The sequence below is a fragment of the Sprattus sprattus genome (assembly GCF_963457725.1).
Source record: "Sprattus sprattus genome assembly, chromosome: 1".
Taxonomy (NCBI): domain Eukaryota; kingdom Metazoa; phylum Chordata; class Actinopteri; order Clupeiformes; family Clupeidae; genus Sprattus; species Sprattus sprattus.
Window position 1 is genome coordinate 24,331,630 of NC_137920.1, and position 17,500 is coordinate 24,349,129.

Here is a 17,500-nt window from a genome sequence, read left to right on the forward strand (position 1 = left end):
AGGAGGGATGGAAAGAGAAAAGCCAGTTGAAATGAAGTACTTCTTTTTTTATGTGATGGCACACTAATCGAGACAGAGGCATTACAGTGGCAAATCACACTTCAAGTGCTAAATCACCAAAGAGTATGGGGGATAGGAGTGGACAAGTGGATGGTTCTAGAATGTTGCTGGCAATGTTTCTCTGAGCACTTAAAACTGACTGTGGCCACGGTAACAAAGGGTTTGGATAGCTGGCTGGTAGTTACGTGACTCTGCACATCTGTGTGTCTATGGACGTGTGTGAATGTGGTCAGAATTTTGTATGTGAATGTGGTGTGAATTATGTGTGTGAATGTGGTTTGAATTTGGTGTGTGAATGTGATGTAGGATGACGAGATTAGTCACGGTATGTATAAACTGTTTGTGAATAGAAGAGCATTCAGAGTGTGGATAGCATGTATGCAATTAGCGTGACACTATATTCTGACTTTCAAACATTCTTTTGGTCAGATCCGGACCAGCTAGGGGTCAGATTCGGACCAGCTCAGCTGGATGGAGGGCAGTCAGATGGGGGGGGGGGGGGGGGGGTGAGACGTAAGGAGAAGGAGAGGGCAAATAGAGGATAGGACAGAGGGGGGAAATCTTTCTCTCCCTCCCTCTCTCTCTCTCCCCCTTCCTCTCTCACCATGTTCCCTCATCAATAAAACATCTGTTGGGTCCACCCTCTCTGTAAGGGTAGTGTTCACTGCACAGAGTGATACGTTTACACACACACACACACACACACACACACACACACACACACACACACACACACACACTACAACACTACAAAGAGAAGGGGATAAAGTGTTCTGAGTACCGTGACAGTGGGCAGGAACCCATAGGAGTCCAGAAGAACCAGACCCTCCACCATCTCAGGGAACAGCGCACTGAACTGTCAACAAACAACAAAGGAACAAACACACCAGCAAACAAACGAGTGTCAAAACCAGCTGAACTCTCCAGACAAAACAAAACAGAACAAAAACCACACCACACCAATACCAACACATACCAACACTTCCAGCTTAAGTCAACATGGACTCGTCATTTCCATTCTTGAGCATTAACATGTCTCAAATCTGTTAGTGAGCCGGAGTGAGCAATTACATGTCTCATATCTGTTAGTGAGATGGCAGATAAAGCAGTGTGCTTACCATTCCAGCCACATTGCCCCCTATGAGAACAGAGAAAGACATTTGGGTCACCATACTGGGATTAAGAATGTATCATTGGAATACAAAGGTATGTGCATAGGCAGTATAGGCAGCATAGGCAGCATAGGCAGTATAGAGAGTATAGAGAGTATAGGCAGCATAGGCAGCATAGGCAGTATAGGTAGTATAGGCAGTACAGGCAGTACAGGCATAGGTAGTCCACCAACCACAAACTACAATAACAGAATGCCAGTCATGGCAAACTGACCTAGAGCCTGGCTATGAGGAGGGGGGGATGCCTAACGCCAGGTAATACAAGTCAAATAAATAAATAAATAAATAATAACAATAAAACTAATAATAATAAATGTCCTGTTTAATAAAAAGCAGAAAATGAAATGTGTCAGTCTTGCTGGTCTTCTGTCTAAATGCAGTGCACTGTTGTGTACGTTTCTGCATGGAGAAGGGGCTCGAGGCATTTAAAATATTTCAAAGTTTTTTTTTTTTGTAAACAAATTCCTTTTACTTTGCAGTTGCGTTTTGCACTCCCGGGTATTTAGAAGCACATTCAAGGCGTTTCTTAAACCATCAGCAGGAGACAGATGACAGAGTGCCAAACTCTTCACAAAATGCTCAAGAATTTGCCCCTGAGGACGGTGGTAGCCAGATGTCAATTTAATAACTGTTTAAACACTGCTTAATAAACAAATCTACTGTTTAATGAAGTTCATAAATGTCTAATAAAGTGTAAAATATGTTAACCCCTAAATTCTCTTTTAAGAACAGTGCCTCAGTGTTAAGAACTGGCATAATTTTAAGTATTTCAAGCATTCAAGTTCTCTTGTAAACAAATAGCGTTCATATTTGGTTTTACATTTTCACTCCCAGGCATATTGGGACCGATCACACCAGGCACGATAGAGAGCAAACGTACACCAAGTACGTCAAACTACGGTAGCCATGGTGACACTTAAGAACCTCAACTTTCACCTACTGTTTATCAGCATGACGAGGCAGTGGTGAGGCCATGACCTTTGACCTTTCTGCACACCTTTGTAGGCAATGCAATGTTAAAGGTGCATAACGTAGTTTTTAGACACATGTTACACTTAAGCTTCTCAACTTTCACCTACTGTTTATCAGCATGATGAGGCAGTGGTGAGACCATGACCTTTGACCTCTGCCTCTTATGCACACCCTTGTACGCAGGGTGACTAGGCAATGCAGTGTTAAAGGTGCAATGCGTAGTTTTTAGGCACATGTTTCTAAGCAATACTATATTTTTGAGGGCAATCTTTAGATTTGGAGCCACTCTCATCTGAATAATAAATGGGAAAACTGAGAAGGTGGGTTTGGTGTTGATCAGTACAAGAGTCAAGCCATTTCTGTGAACCATTCAACACTACTATCTTTTGATACGGTTTTCTCCTGTGCATTTCCTGCTGCAAAACAGCTCTGATTCTATACTGTAACTGTCTCGACATCAGACATCACCAAAACATCTGCTTGGTATACCAATACAGAGATATGATGTTGGGTCCATATCTCCCAGCCCTAAAACTCACCCATGCTGTGGCCAAGTATGGAGAACCGCTTCCATTGGAGGGCTGTGGAGAGATGAGTCACACATTAGTACACATTACTCAGGCCCACAATGATACATGTGCTGTTATACACAAGGGGGACTTTTTACACACACACACACACACACACACACACACACACACACATGTGTATATATATATATATATATACACGTATATAATAATTTAACTTATAACTGTGCCATTACCCAAGGGGAGGGTTAGAAAATAAACAACACTCTGTAGTACTGTAAACAATGTTCAAACAATGTTCCTCCCGGGTCCTTTCAAAGGGTAAATCTTCTTCATGCATCAATAAGCACACACACACACACACACACACACACACACAGACACACACACACACAGACACACACACACACAGACACACAGACACACACACACACACACACACACACACACAGACAAACAGACACAGACACACAGACACACAGACACACAGACACACAGACACACACACACACAGACACACAGACACAGACACACACACACACACACACACACACACACACACAGACACACACACACACACACACACACAGACACACACACACACACACACACACACACACAGACACACACAGACACACACAGACACACACAGACACACACACACACAGACACACACACAGACAGACACACACACACACACACACACACACACACACACACACACACACACACACACACAGACACACACACAATAATTTAACTAATAACTATGCCATTACCCAAGGGGAGTACTCAAATATAAAAAAGGAAGTGCACCACAGGATGTCATTTGAGCGTCCCACAACTACACTGATTTATTATTGTGTTACACCCCGATATAACTGTAAACAATGTTCAAACAAAAAACAATGTTCCTCCCGGGTACTTTCAAAGGGTAAATCTTCTTCGTACATCAATAAGCTTGCTTACCCACAATCCCTTTAGGCACCTTTGTGATGAAATAGTGTGTGTAAAGAGTGTGTGTAAAGAGTGTTTGTAAAGAGTGTGTGTAAAGAGTGTGTGTGTAAAGAGTGTGTGTAAAGCAGAGCTCTTTCTTATGAAAGAGTGTGTGTGTAAAGCTGAGCTCTGTGTAAGGATGAGTTAACACTACTCTGCACCTTCGACAACTCTCCTCACGTCAGTGATGTATGCAGGGAAGGTGTAGAACACTCCAGGAGGCCGTGGGGAAGAGAGGCCATGACCTGCCATATCAAATGCCACGCACCTCCACTCTTAACAGGGGAGAGAGAGAGGGAGAGAAGGGGGGAGGGAGAGAGAGAGAGGGAGAGAAAGAGGGAGCAAGAGGGCGAGAGAATGTAGGTACAGGGTGATTATAGTGAAAGTAAAGTACAAGACAAAATCTCCTGTGCAATTTTCATTATGCATATTTAACTTAATCTACTGAACACACAAACTCTCTCACACACACACTCACACACACACACACTAACACACACAAACACACACAAACACACAAACCCTACCTGGTGGCAATAGCGGGATCAGAGTGTTGAAGGACCCGGAGTTGTCTGCCCAGCCATGTAGGCATAAAATTGGACGGCCCTCCTCAGGACCCCAAACCTGCCCTCTCAGCTCCCCCCAAGGGACAGGCAACCGGAACTCTGAGGCTGTTATTACAGAATGTATAATGACGTTATAATCACTTAAAGCTGATCTAAAATATCACTACACTCCTACAGAAAGAACTGGGAATGCCGGTAGAACCCTACATGCTTCTTCGGTTCGTCTCCACTGAGGTCCCCTGGCTAGAACTGTCTGACAGGGAATTCTTTCAGAATTTTTCTAGGGGTTCATTTACAATCAGAATTATTTGTGCAGAACCTCATATGAATTTGGTAAAGGGTTGCCTCCATTTTGAATTGGAATTGGAACCCTGTCTATCCCTGCACAGATACCTTCTACTGTATGTGAGCAATTTTTAGATATAGTTAAAGAATGACAGTGTAACCTACAGGAAGTAAACCTTTCTTTTAGCATGGCAAGGGCAACACTGTAACTCAACAGACACAACCTGATGCCAACACAGAACAAAGAAGCTGTTGGAAAGCAGTATGGGCCTAAACCTCTGTGGCTATTAAAATGTTTAAATGCCGACAACAAAAACAGATTACACATATTAAAATGTATTTTTGTGCTTCATGACAATGACATGTGCTTTGTGTCATTTTAAATTTGACCAGTGGGGGACAGTGTTTGTCAGTTTGAACATCTGTGGGTACGTAATTACTCCTGGATAAATACTCAACTTTTAATGAAAGAGTGACTATCTTACCAGCGCGTTTCATTGTAGTCGTGGCAAATTGTCTGGCACCACTCAAGGCTTGAATCATTGTGAGAACGACTTCAGGGGTCAGAGGTCAGCTGCTCAAACCTATGGGCAGAGACTCTATGAGAGCAGCGATGGCTGGCGGCATAGACATCATATATCACCAATATGATGTCTATGGCTGGTGGTGGTTGAAACCATATACATCCTATTACGTAGACGCAGCATAGGATGTCTATGGTTGAAACAGTGTACATAAAATTGTGAACCCGAGAGAGCTAGGGTGTTCCGGCCGGGGGCCCCAAAGTAACAATAAGTAACAACAGAAAATACCTGTTTTGAGTTGACTAAATCTGACCTACCACAAAGCATAAGAAACAAATATTGTCCTACAAAAACTCACAACAAAAACAGACCACACATATTGAAATATATTTTTGTGCTTCATGACAATGACATTCGAATCATGTCATTTTTAAATTTGGAAAGTGGGGATTTGGTCAGTTTGTTTGTTCATAAGCAACACAGGTAAGTTATCAATAGGTAAATATGACACCATGAATCCACTCCTGTCGTTTTTCGCTTTTGTGATTTTTTTTTATTAAGGACTGCTTCGTCTGCCTACATGGATCAGCCGACCCTTTCCTGTCGACCACATTAATGTTTACTGAAAGCAAGGACTTGTCATTTATCATTGTAGTCTCTCTCGTTGTTTGAATGCGCGGCATAAGCATTCCTTTACATTTCACAGGGATCCACAGAATGTCGTGATGGTGATCAAACAGATAACGAATAGCAAAATTAGTAAGTTAACATCAACGACTGTAAGTAGTAGCTTTAACGTAACAGGTTAACGTAATGACTGACAAAACTCACCGTGGTCTGTCAAAAAAAGGTTTAGCTGGCACTACAATTGAGACGACAAATAAACGCAGGCGCAGGAAAATATATGCAAAATAGGCTTTGCATATCAAAACATAAATGAGGTTAGGCGGGCTCTTACCATTCAGGTTGGTAAAGTACGCCAGGTCGCAAGGTTGTCACCTGAACGCCACTATCGCTAGACTTACCCTGACTTAGCTAGCTCTTTGATAAGTTGATCGGTTCCCAACCTTGATAAGACATATGGACGACATGGATTTAAGCAGCGCCATAGAAATAATTAGTGTACAGTTCTTAGTAAAACTGCCAGTGCGTTAGCAAATTGAAAACAGATAACTAATAACAACCTTTTCTCAACTTTCCAGAGATGTGACTAGCCGTGGAGATGTCAAAAGGAGCATGTTCCTAGTTCCCTTTTTCGGTGTTAGCAAGATAACGGCGTAAAATGAGAACAGCGAGGAGAAGGACCACATTAAAGGAGAAATGATAATAATATTAACGAAAAGGACATTTCATTTAAATTAACTATACATATAGCTTTAGCATTACAACAGTAACTTATATTGCATTTACACCTTTTCCTGTGAGAACAATTCGCGCAGTTATGACTGCGGTGAACATTCACATCTCTGACACACTACTACAGTCAAATGTTTAAACCGTGTCAAATTAAAAGTCTTCAAAGTTGGTAACTGGTTGAACAGAGACCACTTGAACATATAGATCGAAAGATCACTCTGATTATTACCTTTACTTCCGACCGCCATTGTGAGTTTACTCATACAGTGACTTTCCCATTCGTATCAGTCTTATCAAATGTCAAATTTTTCTGCACGTCAAACTAAAAGATCAAGACGAGACAGCAACTAGCCACACGAGGGCGCTCAAACCCAACCTATGTTATTGTGAATCGGAGCAAATTGTTGTCTGATCAACCATGGCATCAATCTTCTAAACCTGATGTCATGCAAAGTCAAGCAGAAGCATCCCAAGTTCAGCCAAGTTCTTCCAGCTCTGTACAATTACGTAGTCATTACTACCATTGTACTCTATCAGGGAGACAGACAATTACAACATGTATAACCCCTATCCGTTATTCTGATTTACAAGACGTTAACTAAGTAAATTGTCCAAAACATATCCAAATATAAGACTTTGGCCGTGTCTCATAGATCACACTTGTGCCCCTGGAGCCCCAACTTGAGGGCTTAGGGCGTTCACACGGAAAAAAACAAAATAATTCAGTGCACTGAAATTACCCGGAATGCGCCCCTGAAACGTCAAAATATCCAGTGTGGAACTCATCTACACTGCTCGCCCTATACGGGCGCCATCTTGGCTACGTGGCGGAAGAGGAGGAGCCCGTTCGGCAGCATTTAATTTTATTTTGCAAAACAATGGCGGACGAGGCTACGGTGGAAGTAGGAGTAGCAGACGAGGCTACAGAACGTAAATGTAAGTATCAGCGGTAATTAAACACTGTACTGATATTAAATGTACTACTAACATGCCCTACTCAGATTAAAGCCAGCGACATGAGTTTTTGGTTGAGTTACGATGGATACCGACAGTTAGCATACCTAGCTAGGTAGCATTAGATGCCATTGAATTTGCATGGCAGTTATGCTATGCTATAAGCCAATGGAACTTGGCTTGGCAGATAGATAAGTGTTTCCCCAAGTCTGAAGCTTGAAGTTATTTTCATATCTATACTTAGGAAGCACTGTAAAACTTAGCAGACGTACAGAATACATCTTTATCTTATCTTGTAACATTCGTTTCTATAAGCAATCACTTAGCATTGCATGTTTAATTGTGATAGAAGCTTCGTTAGCGTAATGCTAATTTATATGTGTAATTCCATAGAGACCGCGTTCGCGACTAGCATCATTACAAGTGGTTTGCACAAGAAGTAATGTTTCTAAGTAATCACTGATCAACTGTTTAAGAAAATGCTTATTTCCGACCTCATAGATTGTTTGCCAATAACAGGGGAATTCTGATTTTTTTTTAACCATAGCCCTATTGTTTAAGGTCACTGTGGGCTGCCAGGAAAAATAACAAGAATGCTTTTTCTCCTACTGGCAGTTTGTGGAGAGATCGAAAAACAGGGCTATTGATTGAAAAACATCAGAACCCCATTTAAACAATTAAATTGAAGTGTAACATTGTATGGCTATTCTTTGTCTGTTCTCTGGTGAGGTGTCTGCAGGCAGCAGTGTGAGCACTTGATGTGGTTCTGGATGTCCCTTCACCTGTATTCAAGCATATTGTATAGCCAGAAGCGATGTTTAATATAATAAGTGAAATGATCATGAATGTGGTTTAACTTCTTTAATAAAACAAGCTATTTTATTTAATACATACTAACATGTTTCTATTGTACTGTAAAGTATGTATGTGGCTTGAATAAATACTATAAACATACATATACATATAAACAATTAATACAATTTAAGTGTAACATTGTATGGCTATTCTTTGTGTGTTCTCTCCCCCAGAGACGGTTTCTGGAGGTACTGGTGCTGGATGGTCCGCTGCTGCCCTCCCGACATCATCATCATCTGGCTCCAGCAGGTCACCGTTGGTCAAGCAGATGTTGTGGAGCACAGTGCAGCACACAATGACCTCTGGCACAAACTTCACATCCACCTCCAGAGCCTTTAGGAAAATGGACCGGCATCGCGTCTTGAGAACCCCGACAGGCAGTTGTTGTAGCGAGCTTTGCGGTGGTTGCGGACAGGCTGCCTGAAGGGGGTTATGAGATGGGTTTGGACAGGCAGGGGTAGCCACCATTCCCAAGGATACAGTAGCCTGTTGGAGGATAAACGTGCATGGAGTGGATGGGGCTGTTCCTCAGGACCCTGGCATCGTGCACTGACCCCGTGTACCCCACGAACACAGCCAGAAATATACATGTGTCGTCACAGCTGGCCTGCAGCTGGATGGAGTGGAACAGCTTCCTGTTAAAATAATAGGCTGCATCCTCTGCTGGGGGGCTTCACCCTGACGGTAGCCCCAACCAACACTCTGTTGAAGGCTGCTGATCCAGCGAGATGGACGAAGCGGGCACCCAGGCATGGGAGTTCCTCTGCAGTTGGATGCCGGACCACTGTGAAGAGGAGTGCATGGATCTTCGCACTACCTGGTGAACGGAGGGCCATAGGAGGTGCCGCTGGCAAACCATCTGTGATCCCACTCAGTGCCCAGCACAGCACATGAGTGCATTGAAGGACTCCCTGGAGAGCCTGAAGTCGACCCTCAGGTCACTGTGGCTGTCAAAGTACAATACCAGCAGTGGCATCGAGAGATTAATTTGGCAGTGCCGCTTGGGGCAGGGTGACTGCTGTAGAGTATGTGGGGAGGGGGAGGGAAGATTATATTAATATATTAATATGTAAGTATTTTAATCAATAAAATCTTGTGCCATTGAGGTTTTGTAGTTTTTATTATTGCCTTTTCTGATGTATATTACAATTCATGCATGTTTGTAACAACAATTCATATGCCTTTGTGTTCCATTGCTAATTGATTCCTGTATCAGGGTAAACTTAACTACAACAGAGATGTGTATAAAAGTACAGTCAGTCAAGGTAGGCCTATTACTTTGCAAATTCAAGCAGATTGTGCCTAAGATTTCAGTGGATAATTCTTAAAACTAATTGAAATCTAGGGACATGTACAGATTTGTCCATATGGTGTGTTTTATTTCCATATGGTGTGTATGTGAATTGCAAAGAAGTAGGCTTCTGACAGATAATTGAGAATGTCATTGCAACTACCACATAAGGTTAGGCTGTGAAGGTAAGGCTAAATGAAATGTACATACCAGCTGGAGTTCAGCCAGAAGACGGAGGTTCTTGCCAGGATTTCAGGGGTCAAGTCAAATGTTTTTATAAAGCACATTTAAAAACAACTCACACTGACCAAAAACACATCAAAACAAATAAAAAAAACAGAAGTGTGCCATAATTTCCACATGGGGTGGAGAAAGGGGTAAACTAGGGACAGTAAATGGACAAGAAGCACGTTTATTTTCAGACATGTCGGCAGGCTTAGATTTGTATTTTATTATTTTTTTTCTGGTAAGTTTCGCGGGTGGCGCGAGCAGATTTCCGTCCGTCACTTCCGCATTTAATTTGCGGGTGTCGCGAGCAGATTTACGTCCGTCACTTCCGCCAAGTGGTAAACGTAAGTGTTCCATTTGAGTCAGCCCTAATCACCGACAAAGTGCACTACACTGAAAGTGCACTGTACGAAAGTGCACTTTATGAAAGTGTACTTCGTAAAGGGCGATCTATGAGACACACCTTGTGTGTCAGGTAATTGGCTACTGTACTTCGTTGGTCGACACTTGCTGAGTGATGAGGTCACATTCTTAATTCCGGAAGAAGCCCGTTGCAGGACCCGAGAATGTGTGATTTCCGCCTCGCAGAAGAAGAAAGTTGTGCAGGGCAGGACTGCGGGCTCCCAGAAACAGACTAGAAATGGACAGTCAGGGAAGGAAAGTGGTGGTTTGCGACAATGGTACCGGGGTAAGTTTGAAACCAGTCTGCGTTCTAGTGTTCAATAATGCTGTGTTTGCCCCTGGTTTTTCATTAGTGTCTCTTTTCTTGCGGTAAAATAGGTTCAGTAGAAACAGGAAGTAGCTTGCAACAGTAGCCTTACTAAATACCTAGGCTGGGTGGGTTATGTTATATCAAAGGAATGCAAATGCAGGCTTCGAATGATAGATGGGGGTGGTATATCGTGGTGGAGTCGGTCAGTGATTAAACGTTTTGCATCCCATAAAGGCTGTATGCGCGGTGTTGTATTAAGGCTAGCCTGTTCTCACCGAAATGGAATGACAGATCTCTATCATCCAGCCGTTTTGACAGAGCTAACTGGAAGTAGCCAGCTAGCCAACTGCTGTATCAATTCCCAACAGTGTGTGCCATAAATGTCAATTATATCTCCACTGATAATATTAGTGCCCACGCCGCATCATTAGTGTTACCATATTATGTCTGGAATTGTTAATGGTTAGTGTAGCCTAGCTTGTATACTTTTACAGCTTGCTAGCTAGCTAGCCAGAAGCTTCAATGAATTTGATAGCAAGCTGTCGAGCTCTTTCATAATGGCTCGGCAGCCATGGCTAACTAGCTAGCTGGCGAGTTATTGTTGCAGTGTAAAAAGGAAGTTGCAGAGATGTAACCGTACAAGGCATCACTCGGATATCTGTCTGACGGTCTCATTTCCACCGCCACTTCTCCACTGGCTTCTCACGTCTTTGTATTTACCAACCCCATGCATCAAATGTTGTTTAATTGAAAGATATATGCATCGTATGTTTTTCTCATGAACCTATAATCGTATTTGGTGAATATTTTGAACACCTGTTGGCCACTAGATTACAGTCTAAATGTATGTATTTTACCATGAAGCCATCGATTTCTTTGGCCTAAACAAGCTTTAGACGTGAATGTCTCTGCACTTTTCATTTGCATAGCTTAAGTTTTTTTCCCGACAGTTTAGCTGACCAGAAAAACATCTGAAGCGTTGAGTTTTTGACTCACAGACTGCAGCCTTAGCGGTTGTCTGGTCTCCTTCTTGCTTGATCTCCCCTTTCAGTGGTGCTTCGTGTTTAAAGGGTCAATGTAGGGTGTCCTGTGCATTCAAATTACACCTGCAACACACAGTTCAAATCAAGTCAGGCCTATTTTTTAACACAATGAGAAAAGACCAGAAGATGTGACTAGGTGCTCTACAAATTAGGATTGGACAAAAAGTAAAGATAAGATTGGGTAAAACATCTCTCACGCGTTCTCTCCCTCTTTCAGTTTGTGAAGTGCGGCTTTGCAGGGTCCAACTTCCCTGAGCACATCTTCCCAGCACTGGTGGGCCGGCCCATCATCCGCTCCACGGCCAAAGTGGGCAACATTGAGATCAAGGTAACCAATCAACCTCCTTTGTATTGCATTGTCACATTCCTATTAACCAATCACACTCCCTTTACAGGTAAACAGTCTCTCTTCTTCACCTGACACTAACAGCTCCCCCTGCCTGTCAAAGCTGCGTTAGCCAATCATGTATTCCTCATCTCCATGACCATTATCCAATTATCCAATCACCATCCACGTTATGCTCATGTCAACATTGTTTACAATATTAATTGGAAGTTCACATTCATTATGCATAAAGGGGAAGAGTTAATCAAAGGACGTTGGTTGCTGTTTGACACTGGACAAGTTCTGCTTTTATGTTTTTATGCTTTGCAGATACATAACTTGAATTTGTCACCAGCACATCTCATTATGCACCAAGAGTGATTTGCACAGAGTCATTGTTTTGTAAATTAAAGGACCTGCAAATCAATTAGCTACTTTTTGCAAGGTGTTCTGTGATCAGCGTTCCATCATCAACTGACTCTCCAGCTTCTCTCCTTCTCTAAGACAACTAAGGGACCTCTCTAGAAAACATCCCATAAAACTCCAATAGGTGAGATGTGGTGAATGTATATCTCTCCGCAAATACATACTATATGTCGCTTTGGACAAAAGTCATTAACTGACTCTTCAGCTTCTCTAAGACAACTAAGATACCTCTCTAGAAAACATCCCATAATACTCTAATAGGTCAGATATGGTGAATATCCACCAATACATACTTAATATATGTGAATATACAAACATCTACTAAACGATCGTATGGAAACAAAAATCAGAGCCTGAATAGGCACCTGCCCTGTAGCTGTTTAGTGTGGCGACGCTGATTTGCACACTGTTATCAGGGTGTGATTTTGGCTTACACATTAACCAGGCCCTGTGTGGCCAACACAGCCATGACATTGTCTCTTATCAGTGGAACCACTGAGGCCCACTGGGTGTGTGTGGCAACGTGCCTCCATTGGATTTGCATGGGGATCTGTTTCTGTCTCCTGATGTCTCACCATTAAGTTTGCATGGGGATCTGTTTCTGTCTCCTAATGTCTCACCATTGGATTTGCATGGGGATCTGTTTCTGTCTCCTAATGTCTCACCATTGGATTTGCATGAATACCTGTTTCTGTCTCCTGATGTCTCACCATTGGATTTGCATGAAGACCTGTTTCTGTCTCCTGATGTCTCACCATTGAGTTTGTGTTGGGGACCTGTTTCTGTCTCCTGCTGCTCACCATTGAGTTTGTGTTGGGGACCTGTTTCTGTCTCCTAATGTCTCACCATTGAGTTTGTGTTGGGGACCTGTTTCTGTCTCCTAGTGTCTCACCATTGAGTTTGTGTTGGGACCTGTTTCTGTCTCCTGATGTCTCACCATTGAGTTTGCATGGGGACCTGTTTCTGTCTCCCTAGTCTCACCATTGAGTTTGTGTTGGGGACTCACCATTGAGTTTGTGTTGGGGACCTGTTTCCGTCTCCTAATGTCTCACCATTGAGTTTGCATGGGGACCTGTTTCTGTCTCCTGATGTCTCACCATTGAGTTTGTGTTGGGGACCTGTTTCTGTCTCCCAATGTCTCACCATTGAGTTTGTGTTGGAGATCTAATTCTGTCTCCTGATGTCTCACCATTGAGTTTGTGTTGGGGACCTGTTTCTGTCTCCCAATGTCTCACCATTGAGTTTGTGTTGGGGACCTTTTTCTGTCTCCTAATGTCTCACCATTGAGTTTGCATGGGGACCTGTTTCTGTCTCCTGATGTCTCACCATTGAGTTTGTGTTGAGGACCTTTTTCTGTCTCCTAATGTCTCACCATTGAGTTTGCATGGGGACCTGTTTCTGTCTCCCAATGTCTCACCATTGAGTTTGTGTTGGAGATCTAATTCTGTCTCCTGATGTCTCACCATTGAGTTTGTGTTGGGGACCTGTTTCTGTCTCCCAATGTCTCACCATTGAGTTTGTGTTGAAGATCTAATTCTGTCTCCTGATGTCTCACCATTGAGTTTGTGTTGGGGACCTGTTTCTGTCTCCTAATGTTTCACCATTGAGTTTGTGTTGGGGACCTGTTTCTGTCTCCTGATGTCTCACCATTGAGTTTGCATGGGGACCTGTTTCTGTCTCCTGATGTCTCACCATTGAGTTTGCATCGGGACCTGTTTCTGTCTCCCTAGTCTCACCATTGAGTTTGTGTTGGGGACCTGTTTCTGTCTCCTGATGTCTCACCATTGAGTTTGTGTTGGGGACATGTTTCTGTCTCCTAATGTCTCACCATTGAGTTTGTGTTGGGGACCTGTTTCTGGCTCCCTAGTCTCACCATTGAGTTTGTGTTGGGGACCTGTTTCTGTCTCCTAATGTCTCACCCTCTCTCTTTGAGACGTATGGCGTGGTCCTCCACTGTCTCACCCTCTCTCTTTGAGACGTATGGCGTGGTCCTCCACTGTCTCACCCTCTCTCTTTGAGACGTATGGCGTGGTCCTCCACTGTCTCACCCCTCTCTTGCTGAAACATGTAGCCATTAGCAGCTTTTGTTCACCTGCACATTCTCTCTTACTATTTCACACCACACATTCTATCTCTCTCTCTCTCTCTCTCTTTATCTCTCTCTTTCTTTCCTTCCCTCCCTCCCTCTCTCTTGTCTGGCCTCTCCCTTTCACACACACACACACACACACACACATGCACCGATTTGGTGTTTTAGGACAAGTGTTCCCTCCACATCTCATGTTTCCCCGTTTCTCTCAATAATTGAAGCAACCCCTTGCTTTGTCTGTGCAGAAGAAGTCATGACCTTCAGCCTAGGTCAGCCTAAATCTGTCTCGGTAATGTGAGACATGGCAACCTACATACGAAGTTAACTATTAATTAGCCTTGCATACACTTAGCGCCGGCCTCATCTTGAACCGCCATTAGAGGAAGCAATTTACTCCACAGAAACCCTAGAACATGTTGACATTAAATCGGTAACAGGTTGAATCCAAAACATAGGATGCTTAGGGTAAGGATGTAATAGACGGTTTGAAATCCGGGCTTGATTGTGAGCTGATTCATACTGTGTGATTGCATATTACTCAGCAGATAAAGTAATGAAAAGGTTTCGGCCTGAGTTAAGCGCGCTTAGAGAATAAGGAAGCATTTCCTAACCTGCATGAGCAAACGCACGTTCATTCTGTCCTGTGCTCTCTATCAACTTCCTCCATTGCTGTCATTGTTTTTGTGTAATGGGTTAATTTTTTTGTTAAAAATAACCCCCCTGAAAACAGGAACAGAAGTTAAGTTATAAATAAGATGCTGATGTGCAAGAGATACGCATTAACTTCTCTGCTAGAACTCAACATTCAGGCTTGTTGTTGCTGGTAGACTGCAGTGATGCTAAGTAACCTCTTTTTTTTACCACTACTCAGACTCTTCTGCATAACCTCAATGAATTGCAACACGTTGTAATTACAAAAAGAATGTATTGCTAGTAAGCTGTATTCAGCGTGTGACTTTCTTTCCTTTCGGGCTTGCGGTAACTGTTCGTGCTAAGGTCTCTTTGTCAGTCCTATCGTGTAGCCATCTGTGTATCCTAACTTGATATAGGACAGATACCCAGCTCTGTTTTTCAGGTTATCCTAAACAGTGTGGTTGTTGTTGTAGTTGCTGAGGTTGAGAATGCCTAGAGTGCCTGGTCGCCATTAGCGGGTTTTAAACAGGGACACTGGGGGAAATCGTAGCTGAATCATTAGAAAGTGCAACGTAACAGTATTTGGGTGCACAGCAGGCAGTGTAGGAGACCACAGATATTGTCCAGTGCCAAATCGGCACCACAGACCCATCAAGGCTTTTTAGTTGTTTTAACATGTGCTTTTATTTTACCGTGGTTCACGGTCTTTGTGTCACAGCGCAGTATTTCACAGCATGACTGATCAAACTGATGCTTACCTCCCACTCAGTTCCTCTCTTTCTCTCTCTCTTTGACCTCTCTCTGTCTCTCTCTCTCTCCCACACACACACTCTCTCTCTCTCTCTTTTTGACCTCTTTCTCTCTCTCTTTGACCTCTAACGACCTGTTCCTTCCTCATGACCTTTGACCTCTGACCTCATGACCTCTCCCCTCTGACCCCCAACCCCTTCTTTAAGGACCTGATGGTGGGGGACGAGGCGTCGGAGCTGCGCTCCATGCTGGAGGTGAACTACCCCATGGAGAACGGCATCGTGCGGAACTGGGACGACATGAAGCACCTGTGGGACTACACCTTCGGGCCCGAGAAGCTCAACGTCGAGCCGCGCGGCTGCAAGATCCTGCTCACAGAGCCGCCCATGAACCCCACCAAGAACCGCGAGAAGATCATTGAGGTGTGTGTGTGTGACTGTGTGTGACTGTGTGTGACTGTGTGTGACTGTGTGTGACTGTGTGTGACTGTGTGTGACTGTGTGTGACTGTGTGTGTGTGTGTGTGTGTGTGTGACTGTGTGTGTGTGACTGAGTGTGTGAGTGTGCATACATGATTGTGCATGCATGATTGAGTGTGTGTTAGTGTGCGTGCGTGCGTCAGTTGACTGCATTGTACAAAACTAATGACATTGTCTCTGTGTGCAGGTGATGTTTGAGACGTATCAGTTCGGTGGTGTTTACATTGCCATCCAGGCTGTTCTCACACTCTACGCTCAAGGTATGTTTACGCACGCACGCACGCACGCACACACACACACACACACACACACACACACACACACACACACACACAGAGCCTTGGTGTGTGTGTGTGTGTGTGTGTCCTTCTCACAGCTCAGACAGTTCACACAGCTGGATCTCCTTGAGTGTGATGGATGAAGCACACACACAGGAATGTTAACATGCCCTCTCTGTGTGTGTGTGTGTGTGTGTGTGTGTGTGTGTGTGTGTGTGTGTGTGTGTGTGTGTGTGTGTGTGTGTTTTCAGGGGAAAATGTGACTTGTTTTGGAGGATGCCGTGTTAGAATGTTCTTTCAACAGGGGAATCAGGACATCTGTCCCTCTGTTAGCTTGGGGTTCCATGCTTTTGATTTCTGTGTGTATTTGCCTGTGCAGGCTTAGTCTGATCAGTGTTTCATGCCAATCAGTCTTTTCTGTCTTCAGGACATGTTGGTTTGTGTTGTGTTGCGTTTGGTGGCTGGGTGTCACAGTGTGCACAGGACACAGGAAGTGTGTGTACACAAACACCATATTTGGGCAGCGCAACATCTATCATGTGTAAATAAGTGTGACACAGGTTGCTAATCGTATTAAACACCACGGTTGAGCTGCCAGTCTGCAATAATAGAAAAAAAGGAATGTGTGTGTAGTAATGCAAGGCACCACCCTTTTCTGTCGCTTCTGTTGTCAAACGCTGACGGTAATCTGATAAGGCAGTTATCTTTTGTGCTAATTCACACATTTGTACTAATCCTAAATCAGTGTGTTTTATTTCAAGGAGGATTGCAACAGTGAATCTCAAACGAAATTTCCACATTGTGAGATTTTATAATATCTCGCATGTACAAGTCAGTCATTGTTTTTTCTCAAACAAGTCCCAAAGCAAGCAAACCAGTTATAGTCCATTTTTTATCCCTCCTCTGAGCGAAGCAAATGCAAATTCACAGTGAAAAATAAAGCCGCTTTGATGGACTGACACACACACACACACACA

The 17,500-nt window shown here is 43.4% G+C and overlaps 2 protein-coding genes across 5 annotated transcripts in view; one reads left to right on the forward strand and one right to left on the reverse strand.

Annotated features, from left to right (window-relative positions):
- Positions 1-7,275, reverse strand: part of serhl (serine hydrolase like) — a 10,777-nt gene extending 3,502 nt beyond the window's left edge. The window contains exons 1-8 of one of the 4 annotated variants that reach the window (XM_080833163.1): positions 6,290-6,348; positions 6,064-6,172; positions 5,067-5,165; positions 4,258-4,401; positions 3,892-4,005; positions 2,744-2,785; positions 1,179-1,198; positions 842-916 (exon numbers count right to left, since the gene is read on the reverse strand). In XM_080833163.1, coding sequence (XP_080689289.1) covers positions 842-916; positions 1,179-1,198; positions 2,744-2,785; positions 3,892-4,005; positions 4,258-4,401; positions 5,067-5,124 — 453 coding nt within the window. In that variant the 5' untranslated portion in view covers positions 5,125-5,165; positions 6,064-6,172; positions 6,290-6,348. Of the gene's footprint in view, positions 1-841; positions 917-1,178; positions 1,199-2,743; positions 2,786-3,891; positions 4,006-4,257; positions 4,402-5,066; positions 5,166-6,063; positions 6,173-6,289; positions 6,349-6,690; positions 6,740-7,201 lie in introns of those variants that run through there. The other 3 variants (XM_080833165.1, XM_080833164.1, XM_080833166.1) reach the window with 3 other exon arrangements.
- A 3,119-nt stretch (positions 7,276-10,394) lies between these two features.
- The window catches only part of actr2a (actin related protein 2a), a 13,696-nt gene continuing 6,590 nt past the window's right edge, over positions 10,395-17,500 (forward strand). The window contains exons 1-4 of the mRNA XM_080832365.1: positions 10,395-10,477; positions 11,762-11,872; positions 15,974-16,189; positions 16,433-16,505. Of these exons, the coding sequence (XP_080688491.1) occupies positions 10,430-10,477; positions 11,762-11,872; positions 15,974-16,189; positions 16,433-16,505 (448 nt within the window). The 5' untranslated portion in view covers positions 10,395-10,429. The remainder of the gene's footprint in view (positions 10,478-11,761; positions 11,873-15,973; positions 16,190-16,432; positions 16,506-17,500) is intronic.